At 41.4% G+C, this 26,667-nt stretch overlaps 3 protein-coding genes across 3 annotated transcripts; 1 reads left to right on the top strand and 2 right to left on the bottom strand.

Annotated features, from left to right (window-relative positions):
* Window positions 1-44: 44 nt before the first annotated feature.
* Window positions 45-14,832, bottom strand: nup188 (nucleoporin 188). Its single transcript, XM_080875008.1, has 43 exons — window positions 14,757-14,832; window positions 13,289-13,343; window positions 13,059-13,132; window positions 12,886-12,970; window positions 12,724-12,804; window positions 12,514-12,558; window positions 12,337-12,429; window positions 12,096-12,215; window positions 11,770-11,981; window positions 11,419-11,533; window positions 11,036-11,236; window positions 10,396-10,476; window positions 10,214-10,306; window positions 10,000-10,119; window positions 9,785-9,911; window positions 9,526-9,684; window positions 8,919-9,045; window positions 8,726-8,813; window positions 8,531-8,607; window positions 8,328-8,442; window positions 8,122-8,242; window positions 7,976-8,042; window positions 7,238-7,363; window positions 6,879-7,119; window positions 6,583-6,789; window positions 6,330-6,499; window positions 6,147-6,216; window positions 5,987-6,054; window positions 5,653-5,848; window positions 5,099-5,176; window positions 4,914-4,999; window positions 4,677-4,822; window positions 4,413-4,591; window positions 4,091-4,291; window positions 3,898-3,990; window positions 3,639-3,791; window positions 2,727-2,864; window positions 2,551-2,625; window positions 2,234-2,449; window positions 1,978-2,109; window positions 1,823-1,896; window positions 1,090-1,219; window positions 45-795 (listed from the first exon to the last, which is right to left on the bottom strand). The coding sequence occupies exons 1-43, from the start codon at window positions 14,780-14,782 to the stop codon at window positions 616-618; spliced, it is 5,241 nt and encodes a 1,746-aa protein (XP_080731134.1). The 5' UTR covers window positions 14,783-14,832; the 3' UTR covers window positions 45-615.
* Window positions 14,833-15,713: 881 nt separating this feature from the next.
* On the top strand, window positions 15,714-18,662 carry dolk (dolichol kinase). The gene is made up of 2 exons (XM_080868480.1): window positions 15,714-15,847; window positions 16,496-18,662. Exon 2 carries the CDS (start codon window positions 16,626-16,628, stop codon window positions 18,195-18,197), a length of 1,572 nt encoding a protein of 523 aa, XP_080724606.1. The 5' UTR covers window positions 15,714-15,847; window positions 16,496-16,625; the 3' UTR covers window positions 18,198-18,662.
* A 1,274-nt stretch (window positions 18,663-19,936) lies between these two features.
* On the bottom strand, window positions 19,937-26,149 carry phyhd1 (phytanoyl-CoA dioxygenase domain containing 1). Its single transcript, XM_080868489.1, has 11 exons — window positions 25,911-26,149; window positions 24,858-25,016; window positions 24,527-24,602; window positions 24,390-24,437; window positions 24,246-24,301; window positions 24,099-24,161; window positions 23,993-24,014; window positions 23,010-23,138; window positions 22,763-22,879; window positions 22,243-22,369; window positions 19,937-21,885 (listed from the first exon to the last, which is right to left on the bottom strand). Exons 1-11 carry the CDS (start codon window positions 25,941-25,943, stop codon window positions 21,840-21,842), a joined length of 876 nt encoding a protein of 291 aa, XP_080724615.1. The 5' UTR covers window positions 25,944-26,149; the 3' UTR covers window positions 19,937-21,839.
* Window positions 26,150-26,667: the final 518 nt, after the last annotated feature.

The raw sequence follows: 26,667 nt of genomic DNA, 5'->3' as shown, positions 1-26,667 counted from the left end.
GTTTGATTTTACAAAGTGGATTCAAAAAGAAATTCTAATCAGAATTTGTGGTACAAAAGTTCCTTTATTAGAATATGTTTGTTTAAGTAGAAATCACAGCGACCACATCAAAACCCGTACACTGAGAAGCACAAAAAAAGAAAATGGCAAAGATCACGACTTCAAAGACATGAGAATTAGAAAAGTGTTGAACCGCTTTACAGGATAGGTTTTTCTATTACACTTAGACTAAAAAGATCAAGTGATAAAAGGTCGATTTTTTCTTTTTAAGTAGCACTTGAAATGTGTCTGGGCCTTCCAGGTTGTCAAAGTGACCTATAAAACTAGGTCACAACGTGGGACCACAGTCGTTGGTGTTTTATTGTTTAGTCATAGCACCAAGATCCCAAAGACTCACTCTTCATAATGATGAAGACATCAGGCAGCTTCTTGTGTTGACTTTTTAAATGTTTTCGTTGTGGTCATGTGATAGATTTGGCAAAATTCGGCTCCGAGTTTTAGACAACGTCCTCTGTGCAGCTAGAACAAGTACGAACTAATGGCTGCTGCAGAACGACTATTTGTTCAGGGGGAAGACAAAAAAAAAAAAACTGCCTATGTTATGGATATCCACACCTATCTCTGCACAAGTCTGACGAAAGCCTGAACAAGCTGGATGAATGGCTCCTGACCCTCATGACTCGCCTTGGAGCCCGGCGTAGGTGGTTTGGACTGGGTAGAGGGGAGGATGGCACTGGCAGGAGAGGATGGCGAGCCCCTCCGGAAATGGCGGAAGAGGCTTGAGAGAAGAGTACTCTGAAAGAGAAACGCAATCAAATGCATCATGCTAAGACATGGAGTAAGCATCCTTTATAATACAAGGCTGCTGCTATTTTATGTCTGACAGATGAGATGAGGCATCCTGTTTTAATACTGTAGAAGGTGCAGTTTAATGCCAGCTTCATGATTACACACTAGCAATAACTGGATAGAATTCATACATTTTTCACAGATACACAGAAAAACACACTTGTTGTTGGTTCTTGTGTTTATAGCAAAAACCCCAAAATGTTTGAACAGCTTTGGGTTGGAACAGATGTGCCGTCTCACCAGTTCTGAGCTGAGCTCTTGCTTGAGCCTCTGTTTGTCTCGAGGGAGGATGGAAGGATCTTTGAGGCACCGAACAGCCTGAGAGATCAACACGTAGAAACAGTTCTCCATGGTGAACATGAGGAGTGACCTGGAGGGGAGACACCAGTTAATCATTTCAATATTTGTATTTGACAGTAAAACAAACAGTATCTTGGAAAAGATGCAATTGGCTTATCGTAGCAACCTGTAAGGAGAAACAGTTGCTGGTCATCTTATGCAACATGAGAGATGTGTCTGGAAAGGTGTCAAACAAGGCCTGGAGGCCAAACACTTGGCCCACTGAGCAGCTTTGGAAAATGTGAAGAAGAAATAACTCGCATACACATATTTCAGTTTAACCCCAAAGCGTCGTCCTGACAGATGTCTTTTATTTACTTCAGCAGCTTTTTTTTTTTTTTTTTTTTTTTTAAATCGTGTAGAAAGACTGAGATGTGCTGTTAAAATCACATTTCATTTTCCTATATAAAGGTCAGAAATTAAATGTGCATCTAAAGATCTTTACACTGACAGTGGGGGAAGTTTCGTTGGTCTGGCCTGGTTAAGATGCTAAACTCCACATTACTTCTTAGTTGCCACGTACCAGAGTGTCTCATTTTCTCATTAACTCAAAGCAAAACCTCCAGTTTCATTTTCCCACAGTCGGTTTCCTTGAAAGTGTTTCATATCTAGTGTTACACGCCATATCACTCACTTCAGCGCTTGGATCTCCTCTGATGAAGCTAGTGATGCTATACTCAGGGAAACCGGTTCCTTCTTCTTCTCCATCTATTAACAAACAGCAGAAAATGCGAATGCAATAAGCTGTAAAGACCTTTGATTATAATAATAAAGAATATAAACACCTACCTCGCTCAACATGCTCAGGCTGACATTGATGGTGGCCAGCAGGGTCCCAAATGAAGGAGCAACGTCAGGGTCAAAAGCCGGAGTTGTGAAGCTAAGCACGAAGAGCGTGCTGTACTCGGCCAGGTCCATAGACTGATACAAACACAGAGACAGTCAGCATCTCATCACCTTTTTTTTTTTTTCTTTAAAAAAAAAAAAAAAACGCCTGTTTTTAAAGATCTGCAGAAATGTCACCATGCAGCAGGAACAAACAGACCTGGTCCAGGAGTATCTGACAGCAGTCTGGGGTGAAGTGCTGCAGAGTTGCCAGGGTTTTGCTGAGGATCTTTAGAAGACTGCACTGCACAGCTAGCAGTGCCTTCTGCTCCGCCTCCTCCCTTTCCCCTCCACCTGCTGCTTCTTTAGTTGACGTTTGAGTGGGCCGCTGTGTCCTGGGTAAGGGACCAGGGGGCAAAGCCTCACCGTTTTTAGCCTAAGAAAGAACAACAGAAAACAATCAGCCATTTATCTGAATGTATAAACAACAATCTACAAATTTATATTAAAGAAGAAAAAAAAGACTAAGTTTCTGACCTGGAGGTAGTGATGAAGCATCTTTTTGCTGTGGAGCAGATGGGTGCAGGTCTGGCACAGATAACAAAGGTTTACCTGAAGAGACAGATGGAAACAGAAACACTAAATTACCAAAAGCTGAACAACAATTGGAGCTGTGCTCTCCTCATTGATGTGGTGATTTCCTTTTGACTTGCCTGAACATCTCTGAGCAGTTTGGGCAGGTGAAACTGCCACTCCTTACAGAAGCTCGAGAGCTGCAGCAGAAAACCAACTGTGTGATCGGCCTCATCCAGGCAGGCCAGGCTCTGCACGGTCCTCACTGCATTCAGACACTGAGCGGGAGAGAAAGTGACGACTTTATTTAAAAGATGCCAACAAAAAGAAGACTGCAGGCAGTAGCTAGATACAACATAACAGGAATACAGTCCTGTCCAAGGGTCAGGAAGCTCAGTGTACTTAACAGGTCCACAGTTGTGCATAAGCTGCACAAATAACTGTTTATTTTTGGAACTGCAGGAGCACTTGGGACTGAGGACTCACCAGGCACTGCACTGGGTGGTCAGGTGCTGTGCTCATAAAAGACTGTCCATAAAAGGACAGGGACAGCAACAACACTCAGGTAGGCTGTGGTGTTTAAAGGATGCTTGGCTAATACTAAGGGGCCCACTGATACTTTTGTTGCACATATTTGGAATTCCTGACTTAAAACTAAATACTTTACTGCTAGACAGACAAAACAGGCAGGCTGAAGATGACATCTTTAGATTTAACCTCCTAGGACCTGGCGTCCACCTATGTGGACATCACATTTTGGGATGTCCAGACCAAAATAATACATTTTGCTCTACAAGGGCCTGATATCCAGATACGAGGACATTATACTGCCACTGTTCTATCTAAATTCAAAACAAATGTCCTTATATGTGGATCTCATTTCTCTCAGAAACAAAAATCAGTTCGGGTCTTTGGAGGTTAAGAAATTCGATGGGTGTCGTTCTAGTTTTACACCCACAGACACATTTAAGAGGCAGCCCTAAAAGAAGACAAGCATGATGACATGTTTTTGTCTTTTCCCTTGTTAACACAGTAAGTTACTGCAGTCACACCTGTAGTATACGTTCCTGATGCACTCCGACAAAGTCCAGGGCTTCGTTGATGAAGTTGTAGCGCAGCGTCTTAAGCAGACTCTCCATTAGAGACATGCAGAGGCGGTACACCCCGGGCCAGCAGGCCAAATCCTGGGACTTCCGGGAGAAGCTCTGCTCAGAGACATGTACACACGATGTTAACTTGACATGAATGCACCATGTCCTCCATCATCAATCCATGCTTTTATGTGCAAGGTGGGGGAAAAAAATATTTCACCTGTGATGTGCCATTTGGTGAGACCTCATACACACTCAAAAGAGGCAGGCAGATGGTCTGAGTGACTCCCGCTCCTGCCACAGCTGCTGCCCCCTGAAGGAAAACGGACAACATCCTCAACATCTGCTCAAATTCTTCTGATCTATAAACTGGGTTTAAAGTACTAAAGCGTAAAAGGTGTGTTTGTGTTTACCTGCGGAGTACGGGCCAGCGTGAGCAGCAGGTGAAGTGCAGCCTCAGTAAAGTACAGGTTGCGTTTCATGCGAAGGCTCAGTTCAACGGCACTGAGCACTGAGGGGAGGAGGGGGACCTTCCTCATCACTGAGACCCAGTGCTCACCATCCTCATCAGTGCGGCACAGCTCCTTCGCCAAGTGGAGAGCCAAAACACACACCTGATTTAAAGGGAGGGAAAAAAGTATGTTTATACAGTACATGTTGGGACAATTGATCTAAAATAGATCAGAAAACTAAATAAACTTGAACCTTCATCAACAACAACCTCGCCACGCTTACCCCGTCTCTCTGGTCCTTCTGTGGGCCCCGAGGAGAGTCCGTCTCCATGCTGTCCTCGTCCTCCACCGTGTCTCCCAACTGGCTCGTGTGTCGCATGTTGTCAATAAGTGCCAGGGCCTCATCTTTCACCGTCTCACATACAGACAGCAACAACTGGGGCAGCTGGGAAATATCTCCACCTAGATGTCAAAAAACACACGCCAAGTCATTACCGCTCCGACACTTTCTTAAAACACAGACAAACATCAGATGTGTGCTTCTTACCGTCCAGTCCCTGAATCTGCAGCACAGAAATGAGTGCGGAGAAGATTTTGGCTTTGGTCCTTTCCATCAGCTGCTGGTCAGCCTGCAGGACACTCTCCAGGATAAGGGAGAGGGGAGACAGGATGTCCGGAGCTGAAGCTACCACACTGGAGATAAAGATTTAGAGAAGATAAAGGAATGAGGCGACAGCTAGTGCGCAGTGCTGGGCCTTCACTTGTCAAAGGCATGAGTACACACCTTCTCCACTGTTTAAGGAGGATGAGAAGTAAAGTGGCCATCATGGATCCAAGTCGAAGACAAGGCGCAGACGTGGGCGTTGTCAACTGAAAGAGTGACCAAGAGTTTAAAAAGTAAACTAGTGATAAGAGAAGAAATAAAAAGTCACAGAATACAGGAAAATATTTCATACTACGGTAACTTACAGCAGCTTTAGTCCCATCTAGGACATCCATGAAAAGGGTCAGCTTAGTTGAGTCCTCAGTTAAGTGCATCACATCAGACTGAAAAAATAAAACACAATCACACATCGTTTTCATCTGAGCTTGTTCTAGACAGGATTATCAAGACGCAGTTAAAGTCTCAAATTCTGGGAAATGCACAAATTCTTTTTTCTACAAGAGGCGCATGAGAAGATCAGTACTTCTCAACTCCCATTAAATATGACTAAACAGCAAAAACAAGCCTGTTAGCTTAGCTTGGAGTGAGGACTTCATGCAGAGGAGAAATAGTAATAATGATACTTCTTTTTATCCTTACACATCATCAAATTTTCACTTGATTAACACTGTCAAAATCTGATGATGATAATATTACCGTAGTATAACAGCTACAGAAAATTTGTACACATAATATCATTATTTACAGGAATTAAACTTAAAATGCAAGTGAAGGAAGGTAGGTTGCAGTACCATCATGAGATCAACGTTTCGCTTTTAAACGTAACTTTCGGGCCATGATTGTGTGTACTTGAACATACGTGGTTAGTGGAAAGAATCAGCAACATCCGCCAGGCAGAGATCAACATCTGGGCCTCTGTGAAGTAGCAGATGCCTTCTTCCTCCATCTCTGCCACATGGCACACCAGTGACTTGACGTACTGTGACCAGTACTCATAGCGTCGTGCGTTGGAGAACTTCTGAAGCCCGTCCTTCAAGGACTGTTCCAAAGAGCCGCTGCAATAACACAAATATTCATCAACATTAAATATGTATAATCTAAGACATCATTGTAAATAAAGGGATATGTATACAAAGATGTATTTAATATTAAAAAATAATGTTATTATTATTTGATATGGACTCTGAAATCACCTGACAACATAGTAGATCTCCAGGCCGATGATTTTCATGACAAAAGCGCAGGTCTCCAGAACGCAAGGCTGGGGGACAAGTTACATTTTCATCATTTTACACGTTTACTGACTTTTAAGTACTCATGGAAACAGTGTAACTAAGCAACACAGCAAAATACCTCTGTGGTGTCTGAAGGTGGGGTGAGGGTTCCAAAAAGAGGTGTCGTCAAATTCTCCCAAAACCTCTCTCTTTGGTTTAAAAAAAAGAAAAGAAACAAAACACCATACAGCATGTTAATCATGTGGTTTTTCACCTTCACATGTTGTTCCAACTCAAAGTGAGACTGAGAACATTTACTTACTTTGTACGTAAGACAGAGATGGCACTATCCCTGCGATCCTGCCAGAGGGCCAGGAGGAAGGCCAGACCTGCTCGGTGTAGCAGCGGGGGGCACCAGTACTTGCCCTGCTGTTTGGAGTCGATCAGGTCCAACACGACATGAAGACAGCTCCACTCACCCAGCAGGAACTCCTACAAGTTTAAAACAAGGATGTCTTTAATGAAGCTGCAGCAGTGGGAAAAGTAAAACCAAAGTTACTTCCTGCACTTTATACCTTTGATCCTTCGTTTCCATCTTTGACTTCCAGGTTGAGAAAAAGCTCAATGAGGCCAGGCTGGGTTTCCACAGCGACGGTGAGAAACTCAAGGATCATGACTTTGATCCTCATGTCTTCCGTCTTGCTCTGCAGCCGAGTGAGGAACGCATCGCGGATGGCTGCTGCATCGCTCCCGAGACAAGCGTAGACCGACATGGGAGCCACCTGGCAACACGAGGTCAACGTCAGTGTTTAGTTATGTAACAAAAACACCAACCACATATTCACATATTGTTTAAAAGTGGAAGTCTTACTGTGGCGAGCCTTTTGAGCAGCTGGATTGCGAGACGAGGGAGTGCTGGATCGTGTTTGTGGTAGATATATTTAGCTAGGACGACTATTAGGTTATTGCCGTGGCCACCGTGCTGTGTCAGCGCCTGCTCCAGTGGGGACACTGTGTCCGAAGGCGGTTTCAAACGGATTACGTTGTTTGTGACAGAAAAGGCCAGTTTGACAGTCTGGATGAGCATCTGACCAGGACCCTCAGAGCCACAGCTGGACAGCACCAAGAAAAAAAATATAATACAACTAATGTCAGTTAAACAAATAATAATAATGGAGAGCTGAGTGCTTACTATGAGGAAAGGTTGACTGAACACATCCAACTGCTCACCTGCTGGGTTGTGCAGCCAGGACCACATCTATGGTGTCAACTCCAACTCCCATTATATTGACAACTGCCTGTCCAGCTTCTGTATTTGCAAGGCTGTAGATACACAGAGACTGCAGGCTGGGAGCGCTGCATTAACAAGGAAAGGAGTAAATAAACAACTACATGAGTAAAAAGGCAACTGTTAGTTAGTTGCAACCATTATTAATTAATCGACAATTTTATGATTGTTTGGGCAGGCACAAAGCAGGTGCAGTTACAGCCTGTAAAGTGTAACTTTAATCCACACAGAAGTGCCAAAAGAGATCCACTTAACACCAAGAGCAAATCAATCCTCAGACTTCCATTGTAAAATATTCAGATTTAGAGCAAACAGACATTTTTCTAGAGATGTTTGTGTTTAAGAAAAGAAAAGAAGACATTCTAGTTCTAGTATGTCAGCACACATTAACAGCTGTTTATCTCCCTAAACAAGCTGGCTAGTGATTCCCATCCTCTCATCCAAATATGGTCCACTTCTTGTTCCCAAATAGCAAGAAAGAAACAAAATATTTTTATTTTAACAAACTGGAAAGATTAATGCACATTTTACACCATTCCAGTATTAGAGAATCGTCATATAAGCACCCTTGTTATGTTTAAGGTTATTACCCTTAAAAGCCTGTTTGTAGGACCTGACTGTTTAGCATTGTGACATCAGAGAAAATGTGCAGGTGACAGAGTTCAGACACTGTTCCTTACCTGCCTTGGTCCTCTCCCTCTGGGCTCAGATTGAGAATGGCATGGATCAGCTCCAAAATAAGACAACCTGCAGCAGCACAGAGAAGCCAGTTTGTATACAAGTTTAATTTGTCTCCAGACAAGAAGCAAAGGGAAAACACCCTCACCTATCCTCTCTCTGACACCATAGGTGTTGTAACGCCACTTATGGTACGTGGGCAGCATCTCCTTCAACACCAGCAGCACACAGGGGATCAGACCTTTGTTCTGAGTGCTGCCGAGCTGACCCTATGATAAAAATAAGTACACATGATGCACATTATAGTAGCAGGACAACATTTTGAAAGATTACATAACTTTTAAAAAATGTTACCTTAACCAGAGTTGTAATGAGACGAAGGAAGGCAATAGTCACAGCATATTCTCCCCTGGGCTGCTCAATCTGAACTAGCAGGTTGCCATAGTTACCTGCCTTCATCCCCTCAGCACTGAGGGGAAAAATAAAACAGTTGAGTAAAACGCTGATATATCCAAGGCATATTAAGTAATACCTGGCACTCTGTTTGGCCTCTTTACCTTATGCACTGGGCCATGCTGGTCAGAGGGTTGGAGGCAAAGGGGAGGAAGCCAGTGTGGTGCAGACTGGACCACACCTGAAGATTGATTAAATAAATAAATAAGATATGAACTGGGTGAAGAAAGTTCAAAAGCACTGGCTTTAAATCCCTCATTTTACTTCATGTTCACACTGCGAGCACTGAGCACACCCACCTTCCCTGGCATCCTTGCAGCCAGCACAGAAAGGCAGTTTACACAGGAAGCAATCACATCCACTGGGGGGTTGATGACGGATGTTAACCTGAGAGAAAAGACAGATTATAATACCAGAATCATATCAAGATTATTTCTGGCAGAGCAAACAGCACAAAAAGTTTAATGTGTGTCACTCAAAAGTTTACTTTACCTCTGCAGCAGCATGTAAATGCGTGAGGTCAGAGGCAGGAGGCAGTCAGACACTGTCCAGTCTGTGCTTATGATCTTATGGACTAGATCCAAGATGGGCTTCACGCGGGCACAGTGGGCTAAAACATCTGGTAAAAATATCAGTCAGTGATCAACAATCAGCTGATGAATGTGTTTCTTCATTAAATAATTCATTTTTAGGCATTTGGCTACTCCAGTAACTGGTGACATCAGCTACTGAATCATTGTATAACTGAGTGGAAATCTTTACGTGCAACTGTGATTATTTTAAACCTGTTGTGCAGGTTTTACAATTACTGTCATACCACATGATCATATGGCCTTATGGATTTACAAGTCTTATCAAGTTGTTTTGCTTCCCAGAAACTCAAGCAGAACTGTATTTAATAGGTTTTAACTGAGTATATGAGGTATATATTGTGAATGTTACGAGAAATGCAAATAACCATATTTCTTGTCATGTTTATCACACTCCATCCTCTTCTCCTTATCCAATCTGGTCAGAGTGCAGAAACCTATACTAGTTGTAGAGCCAGAAGCAGGGCAAACCTGGGCAAACCTTATAAACAAAATTAACTGCTATGTACCTGCAGTGGAAACAACATGGAGCAGCATCTCCACCTCACATGTGAAGAGAGTCCAGGAGCTGTAGGAAAACTCCCAGCGTACCACGTAGCCTTGCTCACCTGGACTCATCACCTGGCCCAGCACTCCCTGTGGCATCCACAGGTTTGTCTGGCCTGTGCCTAATGGTTGAGAACAGACATCCCCATTTAGTCACACAAGAGAAACACAGGGAAAACTTTCATCTATACTCAGATTTAACAGTAATAATAACACACTAACCGAGAGGATAGAGGAGTTTGGGAGCTTGCCTCCTCCACAGTGTCTCGTCGTCATTGGAGATGATGTCATTAGACTTATGTTTGTAAACTTGAGTGTAGAAGGACATTTTATCCAAGAAGTTGTACACCTTTCACAAGGAAGTCAAAGTATATCAATAAATCATTTACAGAAAGATACGTTGCATGTGTGTATGTGTGTGCATGTGTGCCATTTACCTTTTTAACAGTCGACTTGTTTGAAAGCAGTGCAGTTAGAAGCTGCAGCAAGGGTCCGATCTTATGAGGAAACATCCCCACTGCGCTGTCCAGGATCATTCCCAATCCCATGTTTGGCTTCTGGATTAAACATTTAATAAACGAGATACATCATCAACATTTATAATTCCATTTTATTTTTAATAAAAGATTCTCTTCTGTGTGCTTTTCCCACCAATTCCCAAAAGATTTCAGCCAGACTTGGAGCAGAAAGGACCTCACAGGCAGCATCGATAAGGTGGGAGCTCTGAGTCGCCACACCATCAGTCTGTAATACACATCATAAGAAAGCAAATTATCACCACATGTTATAAATAGGTCTGTGAGGATCAAGACATGTAGAGTCAAGGTGCATACCTGTAAACTTTCTTCTTCAAAAGAGGTGATCACAAATGAGAGGAGACCATAGACGCACATTTTTGCTGTGCTTGCTGTACACTGAAGAAATAAAAAGTGAAAAAAATGACGGAATTTTAATGGAAAACAAGACAGTCACCACTCTTTGAGCAAATGTTGGTTGCTACTTACATTTCTATCTATAATTTGTAAAAGTGCAGCATTACTTTACAGATTTTGAAAGAAATCATTATGAAACCTGAGGTCTGAAGTTTAGCACAGGTCTTGACAAGGAAACTGATGCATGATGATCAGTATAATACATTACTATTGTAACAGGAGGTTTTCATTCTGGACACTTCATTATAGATTGGTTTCGATCTGCGCACTTAGTGATTTCATTAGCTGCTGATGACAAACAGAAGCACCCTGAGCGTTCTTTACCACTACTGCTCATGCTGCATGGACTTTATTTAAAGCATGGCTTATGATTTGTGAAAGAACAAAGGTGTGTATCAGCAGGACATAATTTAAAGCTATGTCAGATAACAGAGGCAGCATAACAGATGACAGAGGGAGTTCTCCTTTAATTGAACAGAATTTTTTTGTAAATTTGCTTCTTATAAACTTCTAAAGGGTCAATCAATCTGAAATATCTTACATTGTTCCCTGAGACTCCAAGACCTTTGAGCATTGTTGAAAGGTACTTGAAAACACCCAGCTGGAGGGCGGTGTTGCCTATCCTCCTGATCACAGGGCTGGTATCATCTGGTCTAAGTGTGTGTCTTAGCAGGACCCAGGCCAACAATACCGGTGCGTGATGAGGGATGTCACCAAATGTCAGTAGCAGCTGATCCATTTCCTAGAAGAGCCAACAATTCTTATGAGTATTTAAACACATTCTCATTATATGCTCTGCGTGAGTTAACAGAAGCCTAGCCAATTTTAGCCTAATTTATTTAAATGTTTCACTTTGTAAGACAAGTCTGTGAACCAATATTAACATTAAGTCTATGAATGCAGCAGCCAAAAAACAAACTGAACCTTAACCACGGCCGGAGCACTAGAGAACTGGTGCTGATCTGTACAATCCTCAAGAGCACACTTGTGCAGGAAGTCTATGTCCATTCCTTCAACCAGGATGAGCGCGCTCAGGTATCTGCCGGGCAGAGAGACAGACAGGACATCATAAACTACGGAAGGAATGAAATATTTAGGTTTCTGACATATCCGGTAAAAAAAGTCTATTGAATATGAATCAACTGATGATTACTCTCTGTATAGGAAGACATCATGTCACTGTAATAATGAAAATACTGAAATGTCTTCATAATGTCTGTCAATTAAAAATATCTGGGAAAGACATGAACCGCACATAAACTTTGTGCCTCTTACCCGATCCGGTCGACCAGCGCATCCATGCTCTTATCTACCAGGTGTCTGTTAGTCTGCCGCAAACCGAAGCCTTGTTCTTTGAACATCTTGGTGAAGTTCAGAAGGTCAGATGGGTTCATCTCAAAGTAAGCATAATACAGAAAGATGATCTCGAGCAGCAGAGACTGTTCTCTCAGACACTGCAGGAACCATCTTGACACCTGCCGCTCCGTCTGAAAAAAAATAATATCTACATTATTTTGCATCCTTGACAGGAAAATATCTCCCACAGCTACCTCGCAATAGGAAGGATATTAAGCCAACGCCAACCAAACTTGTGTCATCACCATGAGGTTTCCGTGAGTTTCCCATGTTGGTGCCTCTGCCTTGAAGAGACTCTCAAACTGCAACTGGTATTTGCTCACCAGGTCCTTCTCCAGCTTTTTGACACAGTCACTGTACTCAGCCTAAACAACATAACATAACTAAGGTTACATTACTAAAGCAACAACAATCCCAAGCACAATTAGTTTTTTAAAAGCTGTGTTCCACAATTTAGTGAGTAATGCTAAGACTGGAGCTTCTCACCCTGTAGGGATGTCGCTCATCCTGAAAGTATGTGAGCAGGAGAAGGACACATCTGAGCAAACACATGCGTTCCTCATAGTAATAGTCTGCTATCTGCAAAAACAAACACAAAAGCTGTCATACTTACTGAACTAAACATGTGCTGTGTCAAGAAAAGCAGAAGATCCGTGTACTGACCTTAAGCAGTAGTGCCTGGCTTTGCCGCTCATCCTTGAGTACAACCTACAAAAAAAAAAAAGGTATTCATTTAACATCGAAACGTCTTTCACAACATCTTTTTACGGTCTTACATTTTTTGTTCCTGTGATGCAACGGCAAATCTCAGTTACACTGAAAGCTACGAGTTCAGACAGATTTCACAATGAAAATATCTGTCAGGACAGATACCTTTAATGAATCACGGGTTCCTCTGTAGTCTTCCTGTAGGTAGCACTGCAAAAGCTGAACACTCTGCTGTTCATCGAGACTCTGTAACATGAAATCATCATTAAATACACACTACAAAATAAAGACTGGAAATCATTCTTGATTGACATTTTGAAGTCTTACCAATAATTTACTGATCCTTAGACCAAAGTCCTTCAGGGGCTGTGCAACATCTTTCTTCTCTTTTACTTTCTCAGCAGAGGATGAGCTGTAACAGGTGATGCTTGCAGTTACCTTTTATATGGTTACTTTTATTAACTACAGTAAATTTGATGTGAAAATAACTGTAACTATACCTGGGTGGCTTGTAGTAACTAAGTCCTTGATGAAGTCTATCCCAGTGTCTGTCGAGCTCTACCTCTATCTGAGCCTGTGACCATCCAACATTAATAACAGAGAGAAAAATCACTGTGATTGTTTTATTACCTTTAAAAAAGAAAACATTACAACAAGCTATTTTTTTGGAGCAGTAAAGAGTCCAGCACACTTGTTATGTGCTGGACACTTTTCTTCAACAAGGACATACCGGCTCTCTCAACGCAGACCTCCCCAGCAATATGGTCCATAATTCCCTACAGCTCCTGGGAAACAAATTGGTTTATTTTAGAAAAGCAACGATTGGGATTAATGCATTAAAGTTTTTACAGTTATTAGAACTGAGCCTTTTAACTAAAGAGGGATGAAGGTGTGGGATTTAATAAGTGTGCACTTCTGTCCAACCTTTTTCAAATATGTAAACTAAATCAGCAAATGTGTAGCAATATTGTACCCTGTTTTAGTTTATTTACAAACAGCTATTTTTTGTTCAATTAAAAAAAAAAAAAAAAACTTTCTATGAATTGGTTACATGTTTGAAAGAAACTGAACAAAGCAAAACAAACTTGCCCTGATGCCATCAAACAAAAAGACAGACCTACTTCCCAAAACTATAAACACTTCCCCCGTTTTCGTACATGACTCACTTTTTGTGGGAAGAAAAAAAAAAGGATAGAAAACTCAGTATGTCCATAGGGTCCAGAAAGATTTCCATGGAAGCATTAAAAATAACGATTATCTTTATATTTCTAATCATGTTAGTTTAGAGTGTGTGAAAATGAACAGACTATTTAAAGCAATCATCGTAATTCCTACACAGTTAATGCAACTTTTTTGGTAAACCTTGTGCAAAATTAAAACTCAAAGTGTGCAGTTTGATGACATTTTAGTTATTTATTTTACATCTACTGTGGTGAGGTACTAAGACAACAACATAAAAATGCTGTCCATGGCAGCATAGTTTTTGACCAGACTTGAGATGTCACCGGTACTTTAAAGCTCAATACATGTTTGCATACATAAACATTTGTTGGGGTCCTCAATATGAGTCTGTTGTCTTGTTATTATGATATCCATGGATATGTTTTAAATACCTCTCTTCAATGATAGCCCTTCATCAGCGTTCCCTAAAACTAAATTAGTTTATTTGTACTTACAGAGATGGATAGGCTTTTGCGATTTGTTGTCAAGTCTAACTCTTTTTAGTTTGTTTTGGAGGTCAAGTTTAAAGATTTTAAACCTAACTCAGCTGTTTTCCTGACCGTATCAAAACAGTAGAGTTAGCTTCTCAATTAACACCAACTAAGCAAGCCCAGCGGTTACTGAATGTAACGGAGAGTCGACGGCTTTATCTCGCTGTAAGTACGGTGTCTTTAAATAAACCAGCGCCGTTAATACAATATCTAATGTAAACAGTTTGCAGTGGCGGTATGCTGTTGTTGACATGCGGCTGGCACACCGCGCTACTGAAAAGCCATTCAAATCTTTAGCGGCTAGTACTTGCTAAGCTAAGTCAGCGTGGTGCTAACTGCTCAAACGCAAAAAGTGAAATATACACATCACTGCTGGTCTGATTTAGTAAACAGGAGCGCTGTGTAAAAATGATACCCACTGGAAAACGCTGCAAAAATAACTCAAACAACGCACGCTTTAGCTAAAGTAAGTTGCTATGTGCCTACCTGACGCTCATCTCCGATTCCGCCATCTTCGCGTCTGCTATGTGATTGGTTGTTGTGCTGGCTCATCAGTGACGTCGAAAGCGCCTTCGTCACCCTCGGAGCCAACGGCTGGGCGCCTTGTTCTTCTTCGTAAAAGAAGATGTTTACTTTATAATAAACTTATTAGTTATCTTAGCTAAATTTTATTTTCACAAATGCAAATACAGTAACAAAAAACCTAATTTTAAACATTACTATAATGATGTTTTATGTTACATAAAATTGATTAGTGGATCACTTAACAAAAAGGCTATGAAAACTATTACTATTTGTAGTAATTACAAATTATTTGAATGTATGTAATTCTTTGTATTACACCCCCTGGCATATGTTAATTTTGTTCTGATTGTATACATGTTCTGTATACTGTTTCTTAATAAAGTTTAATATTTTGAAAAAAAAAATTAGGTAATAAAAGAGTGAACGAGCACGTATCTGAACTTATGAATAAACAGTCTGCGATTCATCAAAAAAAAAAAAAAAAAAAAAAGCCTTGTTCTTCTTCGTGAAGCAGCGGCCGTCCTGAGTTCAACTTTAACGCCATCCTCTGGAGTAAAATAAACACATCCCAATCGCCTCCATACCTTTTCGAAAATATTTATGCTACATTTTGGCAAAACTTCTGTGTTTCCCCCTAACTCCATAATTCAGTATATCATGTATCAAAGCGATCCTCTGGACTTACGGGTAATTAATTTTTACAAATAATTATTCAAGTATTACATGTATAAAATAGCCTGAGAAGTCTGAATTTGACCAAAATAAATAAATACATATTTTTATTTATTTATTTAAAGTATGCGCTTTATAGTGATATAATTATTTCACAAATTTTAAGATTAAAAAGTAAATTTAAAACAATCTTTAAAAGTAACGACTTTAAGAGATACTTTTTTAGTGTACCACGTGACCCGGCTGTCAAAGATGGCCCCCTCCTACTGGGTGTGAGAGGACCGACAGCTGACAAAGGAAACAAATCTGTCCAGAGAGGACGGCACCGATTCATAGCGATTCACTGCACACGTCCGCTCAGACAACGCAGCGCTTGTATGGTATGTACGCTTGTCTTTGTCAGCCTGTATTGTGCGTCAGTGCTGCCAGTAGTTACTGCTGGCGTTTTGCTAGCTCTGTACAGTGAGCTTGTTAGTCTGCCGTTAGCTTGATGCCGTCAGAGGTTAAAGCATCCTCGGCTGCCAGAGAGACGCGTTCCTCGGTGTAGGGAGAATTATCTGGCCCCATTGGGCTGTATGAATGAATGAAACAAACTGGAGTTTTATTGTTTTGATTTTCTTTCCCTAATGTATCCTTCAGCTTTCATAACCATTTGTTAAGCATAGCCTCCATAGCTGAAACAGAACTCACACTACACAGACAGCTCAAACTCCGACCCCCACAGGAACAAAAGGTTGCAGCTGATGTGGAAAGAACATGTGTTTCATGTGTGGCCTTTTACTCGTGCTATCTGAGCTGTGTGAATTTCTCACTGACGGGGTGAATTTTCAGTGTGGTCATAGTTCATGGCAGGAAGCAGATAAAGCATGATCAAGGTTCAGAGTTAGAATAACGAAGAAAAGACTCAGCATTCAGTACAGTAGCATTTGAATCTAATTTTTTCACATTCTTCTGTTTGTTGTGATCTGTATTTTTTTTTTTCTCTTAAATGCTAACACTTTTTCCCCTTTTTCCTCGAACATCCATAGCAAAGGAAAGTTACCTTCCAAATGATGAAGCCTGTGAGAGAGAGGAAGTGACAGAAGAAGGCCTTCATTGCTGCACACCATCTGTTCAGATCAACCCTCCTCCCTCTTTGTGAGCGCCCACCCTGCAGCCATGCAAATCAACCCGGTGCACGTGGAGTCCACTGTAGTTTTGGCAGTGGTACTATGTGTCCACATGGCGGTCTGGAACCAGCACTCCTGGTGCAGCATAGCCCTGGTGATACAGGCTTTCTATGTGCAGCATAAATGGGACCGTCTGCTCAGGTCTGGGGGTGCTGTGTTCCAGTTTCGCCCTTCAGCGAACAGCGGCATTGTTCCGGCCTCTATGGTGATGCCTTTGTTGGGCCTGGTACTGAGAGAAAAGTGCTCTGCCTCAGGGAATGTCTACTTTGAGCGCTTCTCCATGGTGGTCACCATCACAGGCATGATGCTAGCCCTGTTCCTCTCCCTGATTGCACTGGGAATCACAAGACCTGTTCCCACCAACACTTGTGTAATTGCAGGGATGGCCGGCAGCGCAATTCTCTACACCACAAAGCAGACCCTGACGGTGTCTGAGGTCATAGAGGTCTTGGAGGTGCTGCTGATCTTTGTCTATCTCAGCCTGATTGTGCTTTATCTGCTGCCACGCTGCTTCACGCCCGGAGAGGCACTCCTCATTGTCGGTGGGATCAGCTTCATCGTGAACCAGCTAATCAAGCGCTCCCTGAACCTGGCGGAGGTCAAAGGTGACCCGGTGAACTATTTCCTCCCGGTGTTAGTGGTGGGCTCGCTGCTGCTGGGCGTTTTCTTTGCCCTGCTCTTTTGTTTCATGGAGTCTGAGAGCTGGGGGTCATCGCTCTTCTTTCACATGATGACAGCCGTTCTGGGTCTGGGGATCTTGATGCCCTGGCTGTCTTTGTTCATCGGTCGCCACCCCCTCATGTGGTTGTTGGACTTCATCACGTTGAATGACAGGAGACTCTGCCTGCTGGCGTACTGGGTGTTTCTGTCTGTCGTGGCAAGTTGCGTTGTGCTACATCAGAACTATCAGCGCCAGTCGGGTTCCAAGAAGCACCAGGCGTCGACCATCGTCAGGAAGTACTTCCATCTGATTGTAGTGGCCACCTACATTCCAGGGTTGATCTACGACAGGCAGCTGCTCCATGTGGCATCTGTGGGTTGCCTGGCGGTTTTCTTGTTCCTGGAGTATGTGCGTTACTTTCGAATCAGGCCTTTCGGTCAGCTGCTCAGGCAGTTGCTCACTCTGTTCCTGGACGAGCGGGACTCTGGGCCTCTCATCCTCACCCACATTTACCTGCTACTGGGCATGTCTTTGCCCATTTGGCTGTTTCCTGGACCCTGTGCCCCTAAGGGACTACTTCCAGGGGCGGGTGGCCTGGTGCCCTACGCAGGTGTGCTCGCGGTGGGAGTTGGAGACACTGTGGCCTCTGTGTTTGGCAGTACCATGGGGGAGATCCATTGGCCCGGCACCAAGAAAACCTTAGAGGGGACTGCGACATCTGTGTTCGCCCAGATCATCGCCGTGGCCATGTTTCTCATCTTTGACAGCAGCATCAATCTGAACACCACCTACTCATGGATTGTTGGCTCCATCACTCTGGTGGCCATGCTGGAAGCCTACACCTCCCAAATAGACAACCTGCTGCTTCCACTCTACCTCTTCATCCTCCTGTTGCTTTGAATGGACCGATCATACAAACAAGCAGATCCACTGCCTGTTTCTCAGCCATTTCTGGTGGTGAACTTGGGACAAAAAAAAAAGCTGTCTTTCGTAGTCTGTGGAGATGATCGGTAGTTATTTTTGACCAGCACAATGCGATTGAAAGCAGTCAGATTAACCGACCAGGGTATCGACAAACCTTTACATGCGACAGTGTTGGCATGACAGTCTGTTGTCTTTAGATCATTTTCAGTATCCTTTCCAATGACCAGTGGAACATTTTAGATCAAGTCTGAGCCTTGCGACAGAGGTGGCGTATGTTTTCTCTGCCACCGACACCAACAGCTCCTAAATTATGCAACGGGAGACTCAGTTTAGCAGAGTGTGGAGGGGGAAAAAAAGTGTTTCTTAAATAGAAATCCTTTTTTTTTTTTTTTATAATCGGCAAGAAACACTCAAAATGTCCTGTCGTTTTTATTTCGTAAACAGATACATGCCTTGTATTGCCTTTCGAAGAACATAAGTTAACTTTAAATTATTGATATGTCTTTTAATCAACTTTCTCACGTCTTTATTATTATGTTTGCCTCCCTGATGGCAATATGAAGAAGTTTCTTCTGAAAATACTTGCCTTAAGAAGTCTATTTTCTATCACACACAACCTACCATAATAGAAGCTGTAGACGCTAGCATGGCAGCCCATTTCAACTCTTATTTAAAGGGCTGATTTATACTTATATATGGTAGAAACACACTATGCTCCTGCATGAGACTGATGTGATAATGCAGTACTGTAATGTGTATGCCGGTTGTCCTACCGCATATATTTTTGTCAGATAAATCAACTTTGCTTACCGGTTTGTGGTTTAATGGGACCCTACACCCCTTAAATATCTACATTTCCTTGTAATACTGAGCCTTTAGTGTTTTGGGGGTTTTTTGGACATTGTAGATATGCTTTTGGGCCACACCCATGCACACAGGCCTTTACGTTTTGGCAACTTTTACAGCAAGAGTTACTTCTAAATTATTGTTTTATGTGCTTTATAGCAATATACTATAATTTCTATTGGGTTTGATCTCGTCATTTGCAGAAAAGGAAATGGAGCTGTTTTCAGTTCATCTGTAAAAAGTGTTTCTTTTTTGTATGTTTGTTTTTGTTTGTTTGTTTTTAATGTTCTGATGATCCTGCTGGTGTGTTTCTTTTTCCAACATTCTTACATTCTGAAAGAAAAATTTAGTATTGCATGTTTCAGAACATCTGAGAACAAACAAAGCTTGTTTTGGGGTTTTTTTTTTGGGGGGGGGTTGTTGTTTTTGTTTTGTTTTTTGAAGATTGAGATGTATGTGAGCGACTGTATTTTAACAACACAAAGATTATCCCTTCGCTTTTTCACTTTGATTTGTGACACTAACACGAGGAGTTTGAATGCTGCGCTTAATAATTACACGTACATAAAGCTTTGTCTTTTTCATTTTAAGTTGGGTCTTAAAATGAACATACTTGAAAGCAGAGATGCTCACTGTTGTCTATAAATGGAGGAATTCATTGTCTTATTTGGGCACAAATCATTTAAAAAGATCTTGCACAAGAATAAAGCTGTTGACAATGCTGATGAAGAAATGCTTAATAAAGGTGGGTGGAAATGTCAGTTGCACAGTGAAATCTCCATGGAGACTTGATCAAAAAAAATGTTTATTTAAAAAAAAAAAAATTTCAGCCACAATTTAAAACACTTTTCCAGCAAATTTATAATTAAGTTAGAAAAAATTATTAGTCTAAATGCTGGTTAGTAAGGAACCAGAGATTGGCCAAGCTTGCGATTTTTTTTTTTTTTTTGTGATAACTTGACATAAGCAGACTGGCTAAGCCAAACTGGAATACTGGCGGAAGAACAGTATATTTTCCTAAGGACGATCAAATCGGCACAAAAATGCAAAAATTTCAAACACAGTATATCGGATGAAAGCAACACTGCTGCAGGTAAATCAGCAGCGTGTGAGACTGATCGAAAACGCGTTGTACAGTATGTAATTTAAAAAAAAAAAAAAATCCTATGAATGTGTGTGTGCTTTAAGTGTTTTGACTGAAAAAGTGCAATATCAATAAAGTCTATTTAAAGCCAGGAAGGAAAGCTGGTTAAATATGGAGTTAACAGACTTATTACAATGTTATTAAAACATGGTTTCAAGTGTTAACATAATTATAATGCTGCATGCTGCAAAATCAGTCTGGTGTTGAGCTGTTTTCTTGAGGCATGCAAGAAAGTTTAGGTGTAGTCTTTCAACTGCAAACCTGCTGCTGTTAACAGCCTGAAACCTGCAGAGAACACAGCAGCTAATCCATGGCCTGGACTTCCTTTAAATATATGGTTACTATACACGTGATGAGCATGTGTCACTTTTGACATGACCAAGGAAAAAAATGCATCTCAAAGCCTCTTTCCCAGATGTACACCATTTCAAAGAAATGCTCAACTGGGTCTTCCTTCCCTCATCACTTCCTAAAGGTCGTGGCACATGGTATTCCCTCCCTGCTCCTGGTAATTCTGAAGCTTTCTTCCTGTTAAGAGGGAGTTTTTCCTTCACACTGTTGCCAAGTACTCACTCATAGGGAGTCATCAGATTGTTGGGATTTTCTCTTCATTATTGTAGGTTCTTTACCCTAAAATATAATCTATATTTTATATAAATATAAAACTGTGATTTAGTGCTTTATAAACAGAATTGTATTGAGTGGCAAAGCATATCAAAACATTCATTTTGAATGTCCCCCAGAAGAACTATTCTGGAAGTTTAAGATATTAACAAAAATGTTTTGCAGACAGCACAGCACAGGGTTTGTGATTGGGGTTGGGGACCACCTCTGTGGAGTTTGTCTATTCTCCCTATGCCTATGTGAGTGATTTCCAGGTAATCCGGCTTCTTCCCACACTCCAAAAACATGTAAGTTAGGTTAACTGGTGGTTCTAAATTGACCATAGGTGTGAATAGACCGCAATAGACTGTGAACCTGTCCAGGGTGTAGCCACCTCTCAGTAGCCCAGTGACTCCAAATTGTTCAAGTTTAGAGAAATGGATGGATTTACATTACCAGTCAAAAGTTTGGACACAAACTATTTCAGGTGATAACCTCATGAAGCTCATTGAGAGACTGCCAAGAGTGTGCAAAGCAGCAATCAAAGCAAAGGGTGGCTATGTTGAAGAATGTAAAATATAAAACATGTTTTGAGGTATTTCACATTTTTTTTGTTAACTACATAATTCCATGTGTGTTCATTCACAGTTGCAATGCCTTCAGTGAGAATCTACAATGTAAACAGCCATAAAAATAAAGACAAACCATTAAGTCAGAAGGTGTGTCCAAACTTTTGACTGGTAGTATATCTTATTTATACATGTCTATTTTTTCTATGTCTTTGCTATCATGGGTCATGAATAACACTTGGCTACGATCGATACAGGAACAATAGGCTGAGCTCAGGATTCAGCCTATAGTTTTCTTGTGTAATAAGATCCTTTTACCCTTATCAGAAGAATATTGCAAGCACAGCCATTCTTTGGGAAGTTAATGAAACAGTATTATCTGATTTTTTTTCCTTGATGATAATATCATAGATGCTGGTTATTCTTTGGGAGCAGCACCGGATGCCAAAGAATCCTTCAAGTGTAGAGAGGTGGGAAAGGGAGGTCTTCAGTGGGCTGCAACCTTACAGGACCAAAGAGATGGAAATAAGATGGACAGGTCAGGCTTGGGAAATTTCTTTGGAGCATCTTGTTTCATAAAGTTTGCATTAATGAGAGAACACTGATTTTCCATACAAAACTAAATGCTGACATATACAAATCTAGATATGTTGTATGAACACACACAAGGGTTGCTCTAAACAAATCTGTGCTTATTTGAAGTCTACTTGACGTGTGCATCAACACAAAACTGACATTAAACAAATTAATGAGGAACATCTCTATTTTACTACATGTTAACTGAGACAATCACTTGCCAGAAATATGTAGTCAAATAAAAGAAATGTCACAAGGCCAGCCCACACGGATAAAGTCTCACCAGTTGTCAGGGCTCCAGCGGGTCTGCTGGGCTTCCATGATGTGGAAGGTGTAGACATGACGAGACTCTTCAGAGGTGTTTTCAGCACTTCGATGCACCACCTGTCCGTGGATCAGGATGACACCACCTGAACAAGGGAATTTATTTAAGGGCCGATGGCGCGATATGGCAGCCTCGCTTCTGTCAGTCTGCCCCAGGGCAGCTGTGGCTACAACTGTAGCTGCCTCCACCAGTGTGTGAATGTGAGAGTGAATGAATAGTGGCATTGTAAAGCGCTTTGGGTGCCTTGAAAAGCGCTATATAAATCCAATCCATTATTATTATTATTATTATTATAACAGTGCAGAAAAAGAAAAAAACTCATGGCATTTAATCTAAGGTGAACTGTCCTGAGCTGTCGACGGTCAAAAGTTTCTTTATAAGCAACAACATTTTTTTTTACAATTTCAGTTGCAAAATGTCACAAAATTCAAAAATGCATCCATCAATCACCGACTAAATTTAGATTTATGCTAATGACCTTTTTTCACTGGTGCGGCAACAAACTTCTCGTCATCGTATGTCTGCTCTCTACCGATAAAGTCGGTCAGGGGAAAGGTGCCCTTTGGAGTACGCACCATACGTCTAGTGATACCGCCTGGGGCAAAAAGAGAAAATATTAAATTATAACATGCAATAAATAAACCTTAAAAACTATTTCAGAAATATGTGGCAGAGCAGTAGCTGGATAACATATACACTATACAGACATTCTGGTAGATACTTACTGTTGTGTGATCCTGGGATAAACCACAGACAGCCATTGTTAATAGTAGCATCTTCCAGGGCAATCCACACCCCCATAACTCTGCCCAGGGGCTCCGTGTACAGAAATGTAGCATCTTGGTGTGGAGTCACTAAGAAACACATGAGAATCCGCTATGGATATAATTTAAAATTATATGAATGTATACAGACAACCACCTCTAAACTGAAGGTTTTGTTATAGGTTTTGCATCTAACTAACCAGATGAACCGTATTTACTTTGTTAATAGAAGCCTGACATAAAATAAATCTCTAATTTCCTTTCCATAAAACCGTATTTTGTCAGTGACACTGGAATTCCCAATCAGCTATCAGCCAAAAGTGTGCAGTGTGTCCTTAAAGAATTTGAGGAAACTGGACAGAAAGAAGTGGCAGACATGGTGGATGCTCTGTCATCGTTTAGGGATAAATTTCTAAATTAAACATTTTCAGTCATGGGATGGCCTCCCGAAATATAGGTCATATTATACAGCATCTGGAAAACACTGAACCTTTTAAACTTTAACAAGGTTCCAACTGCGACTTAAATTCAGCTTCATTACAAAACAAATATTGATGGGATTTAGAATAATGCTAACCTGTGTTTAGGCTAGTCACTTTCATGCCTCACTTTCAGTAGAATGAAATGTCATGGCAGTATTTTGGCACCCCGTTAACATAAACTACCATCAACAAAAGGCAAAAAGATGTAAGTTTCACAAAAGGTGGAATTCATGGCAAAACAGATTTTACCGGTATTCCTAATAATGTGGCCACGGCGTAAATGTTCCATTATTTACAAGGTTTTTATGTCAGTTTTTTTGCTTTTACTTTCGTGTTTTTATACCAAATTTGAGTGTCTTTAATATGAGACAGAAATAAGGATAAGAAGGGATCTTTGGTTAAAAAATGTGATCGGGAATGTGTACTCATTACTGACAAAAATATTCTGCTGAATTTTCTTACCTTCCCCACCGATGCCTGGTTGCTGTAAAAGATAAGGTTCTTATTTCAGTCTTTACGTTTTAATAAGTCATTATGTAGCACTGTCTAACAGTATAAGGCCATTTACCTTAAATATGAACATACTTTGGAGAATCACAGGACTCACTAGGCCCAGCTTTTTAGCTATGCCCTAGGAGAATGACATTTCATTGGACAGTTAGTTATTCTGTGACTCAGTAAATCATTCTTTCACTCCGTCAACCTGTTAGCTCACCTGGACTTTGGGCGAATGTGTAACCTTTTCGTACAACGGCTCATAGGCATGCAGTGCTAAAAGAAAAAAAAAAACCTAGCAGTTAGGAGATTTTTATGCAACAGTTTATAGGCTATGTGTTGTTGGAAAACCCCAAAAGCTCACCATGTCCAACTTTATTTAGTGACCGCTGCTTGGGTACAATAAACTCCCCTGCAAGGTGAGAAAAGCATCATCTCATTTTGGAGTTTCACAGCATGAGAAATGAAAGACAGTGTAGAAAGAATTTCACTGGAACTCACCTTTGTCATCAAAAACCCCTTTCTCAAAGAAGAATCGGATCCTATCTCCACTTGTGATGAAATAGTCAGCATTTCCCTGCAGGTCAGAGGGGAAAGACACCGACACTGACTACACTGTTGACATAAGAGTCTGCTTGCAGGGTCAAAGAGGTCGAGGCAAATAACTGTAAATGTGAAGCTAATTTTGTAGAAAGACTACAGGAGGGTGCGCACTCAGCTGCCTTACCTGCATCTGCAAGTGGTGATGTCATTGGAAGCATGTGAAAGAAACATTGTTCAAAGGAAAGCTGACAGTGTTAAAGATCCTGTGCAGCGTTGGTCATTGGGTCACCTGTGTTTTTAGCTGCTCATCATGGTAGGTGGAGAAGGTGGTGCGGCAGTGTTCGGGGACATCCATCCGCTCCACAATCTCTGCCATCCTCTGCCTCAGTTCATCACACTCCTGGGAGGTCAGCAGCCCGTCCAGAACCACGTATCCATCCTCCTGGTACTGTCAAGGAAATTTGAGCCGTTTACAGACAGAAGGAGCAATAACTGAAGCACCGAAGCTCGTCCTTTCGACCTTTCATGCCTGCTTTTCACACAAAGGTCTCTTTCACATTTCAAACTGAAGTCACACCCAGAGTTTAATTCACAGCCATGAGACGTGAAACACATTCTACATATTAAGGCCGGTTCCCAGTTTAAAATTGCATAATTACATTAAAACAGCTGCATAAAAGATTTGAGTTTTGTTTTTTTTATTCTTGGCTAATGAGTGTCTTGTGTTACTGATTTCTTAAGGATGACAGCTGCATCATAATCCAACAAGAGGAAAAAAAACATGTTTTAATTGTTGTCCGCCCTGCAGCATTGTTCTGTTTTCTGCTGCGTAGGATTTAACCCAACCGGAGAGAATGTGTTGAAAAATAGTTGCCATCGGATAGTTTAAGTACATATATATTTTATAAATATTATCTTATAAGCTTGCAAACTACGGCAAGATTACAAGACTACAGCATGGCCTGGGTTAGTTCCTGCTTTTCTGTAGCTTACAAGAACAGAGTAAGTGTTGGAAAATGGGGAATTTACTCCTGAGGGCACATATGGTGTTTTCCTAGCTGAAACAGGGGGCGTTTACTGACGTCAGTAGACCACTTGTGGCTGCAGGGTGTTGTGCATGTGAAATGTGCATTTCATTTGAATACAGCGACAAAATACAATCTTATTACCATATATAATACGGAAGAGGCTTCTGATGCACAATCGACATCGCAAAAGTAAAACTGTTTTCTATTCGAAGCAAACAGTGATCAAATTGCTAATTATTTAACTGAGCATTGGTAATTTAACTGTAAACTGCACTTCCATGTCATTTTCATCGGTATGGGAAAGTAATCCTCACCCTCTGCACATCCTGATCTGTCATAAAATCCATGGCGTTCCGCTGAGAGAAATCCACTGCACGGGACCGATGCGCCTGCGTCTCTCCCCCTGGTTGAAGCACAGCCTGTTCGTATCCGACCACGTGACGTGTCTACTTAAATTAAAGTGTTATCATACAGAGACCGTAATAGGATTTCTGGACCTTTGGCTGTATCCCAATTCAGGGTTTGCAGCCTCAGAGGCCACATTTTAAGGCCGATTACGTCACAGCGACGCGCCGAAGGCTGTCCCAATTCAAAGGCTGCTCGAAATGCGTCCCTCAAATGCGTCCTTCATTTCCCTGAATTTTAAGGATGTAGCGGTGTAGACTTCATGGCCCAACATATCCCAGACTTCATAGTGCGGCGGTGGGTGTGGATAATTTTGCCGAAAAAAACGGTGGAAGCGGAGCGGCCAAAGAGTAAACTTTCAAAAGTAAGTACTGAATATTATGTCACTTATTTGTGTGCAAATGTTTAATAATGAAGAACATTAAAACATTACTGCTGGCCACATGTCGGCAAAGTTATGTGACATTAGCGATGTTTGTACTTTCAGCGTTTACTTGGTTTTAAAGCCTTTACTTTATACGCCGTTCGATAGTTGACCTTAATCTTACAGAGAATCTGATGATTTTTGTGGATAATTAAAGTCAGTCATACAGGGGCGATTCTAGGATCAGAGCTTTGGGGGTGCTGAGCACCCAGAGAGCTGCCCATCCAGGCAAGGTAAACTTT

This window comes from Rhamphochromis sp. 'chilingali', assembly GCF_963969265.1.
Source record: "Rhamphochromis sp. 'chilingali' genome assembly, chromosome: 2".
NCBI classification, from domain to species: domain Eukaryota; kingdom Metazoa; phylum Chordata; class Actinopteri; order Cichliformes; family Cichlidae; genus Rhamphochromis; species Rhamphochromis sp. 'chilingali'.
Note: the sequence above shows the minus strand (reverse complement) of the source record. Positions and strands in the feature narration are given on the sequence as shown.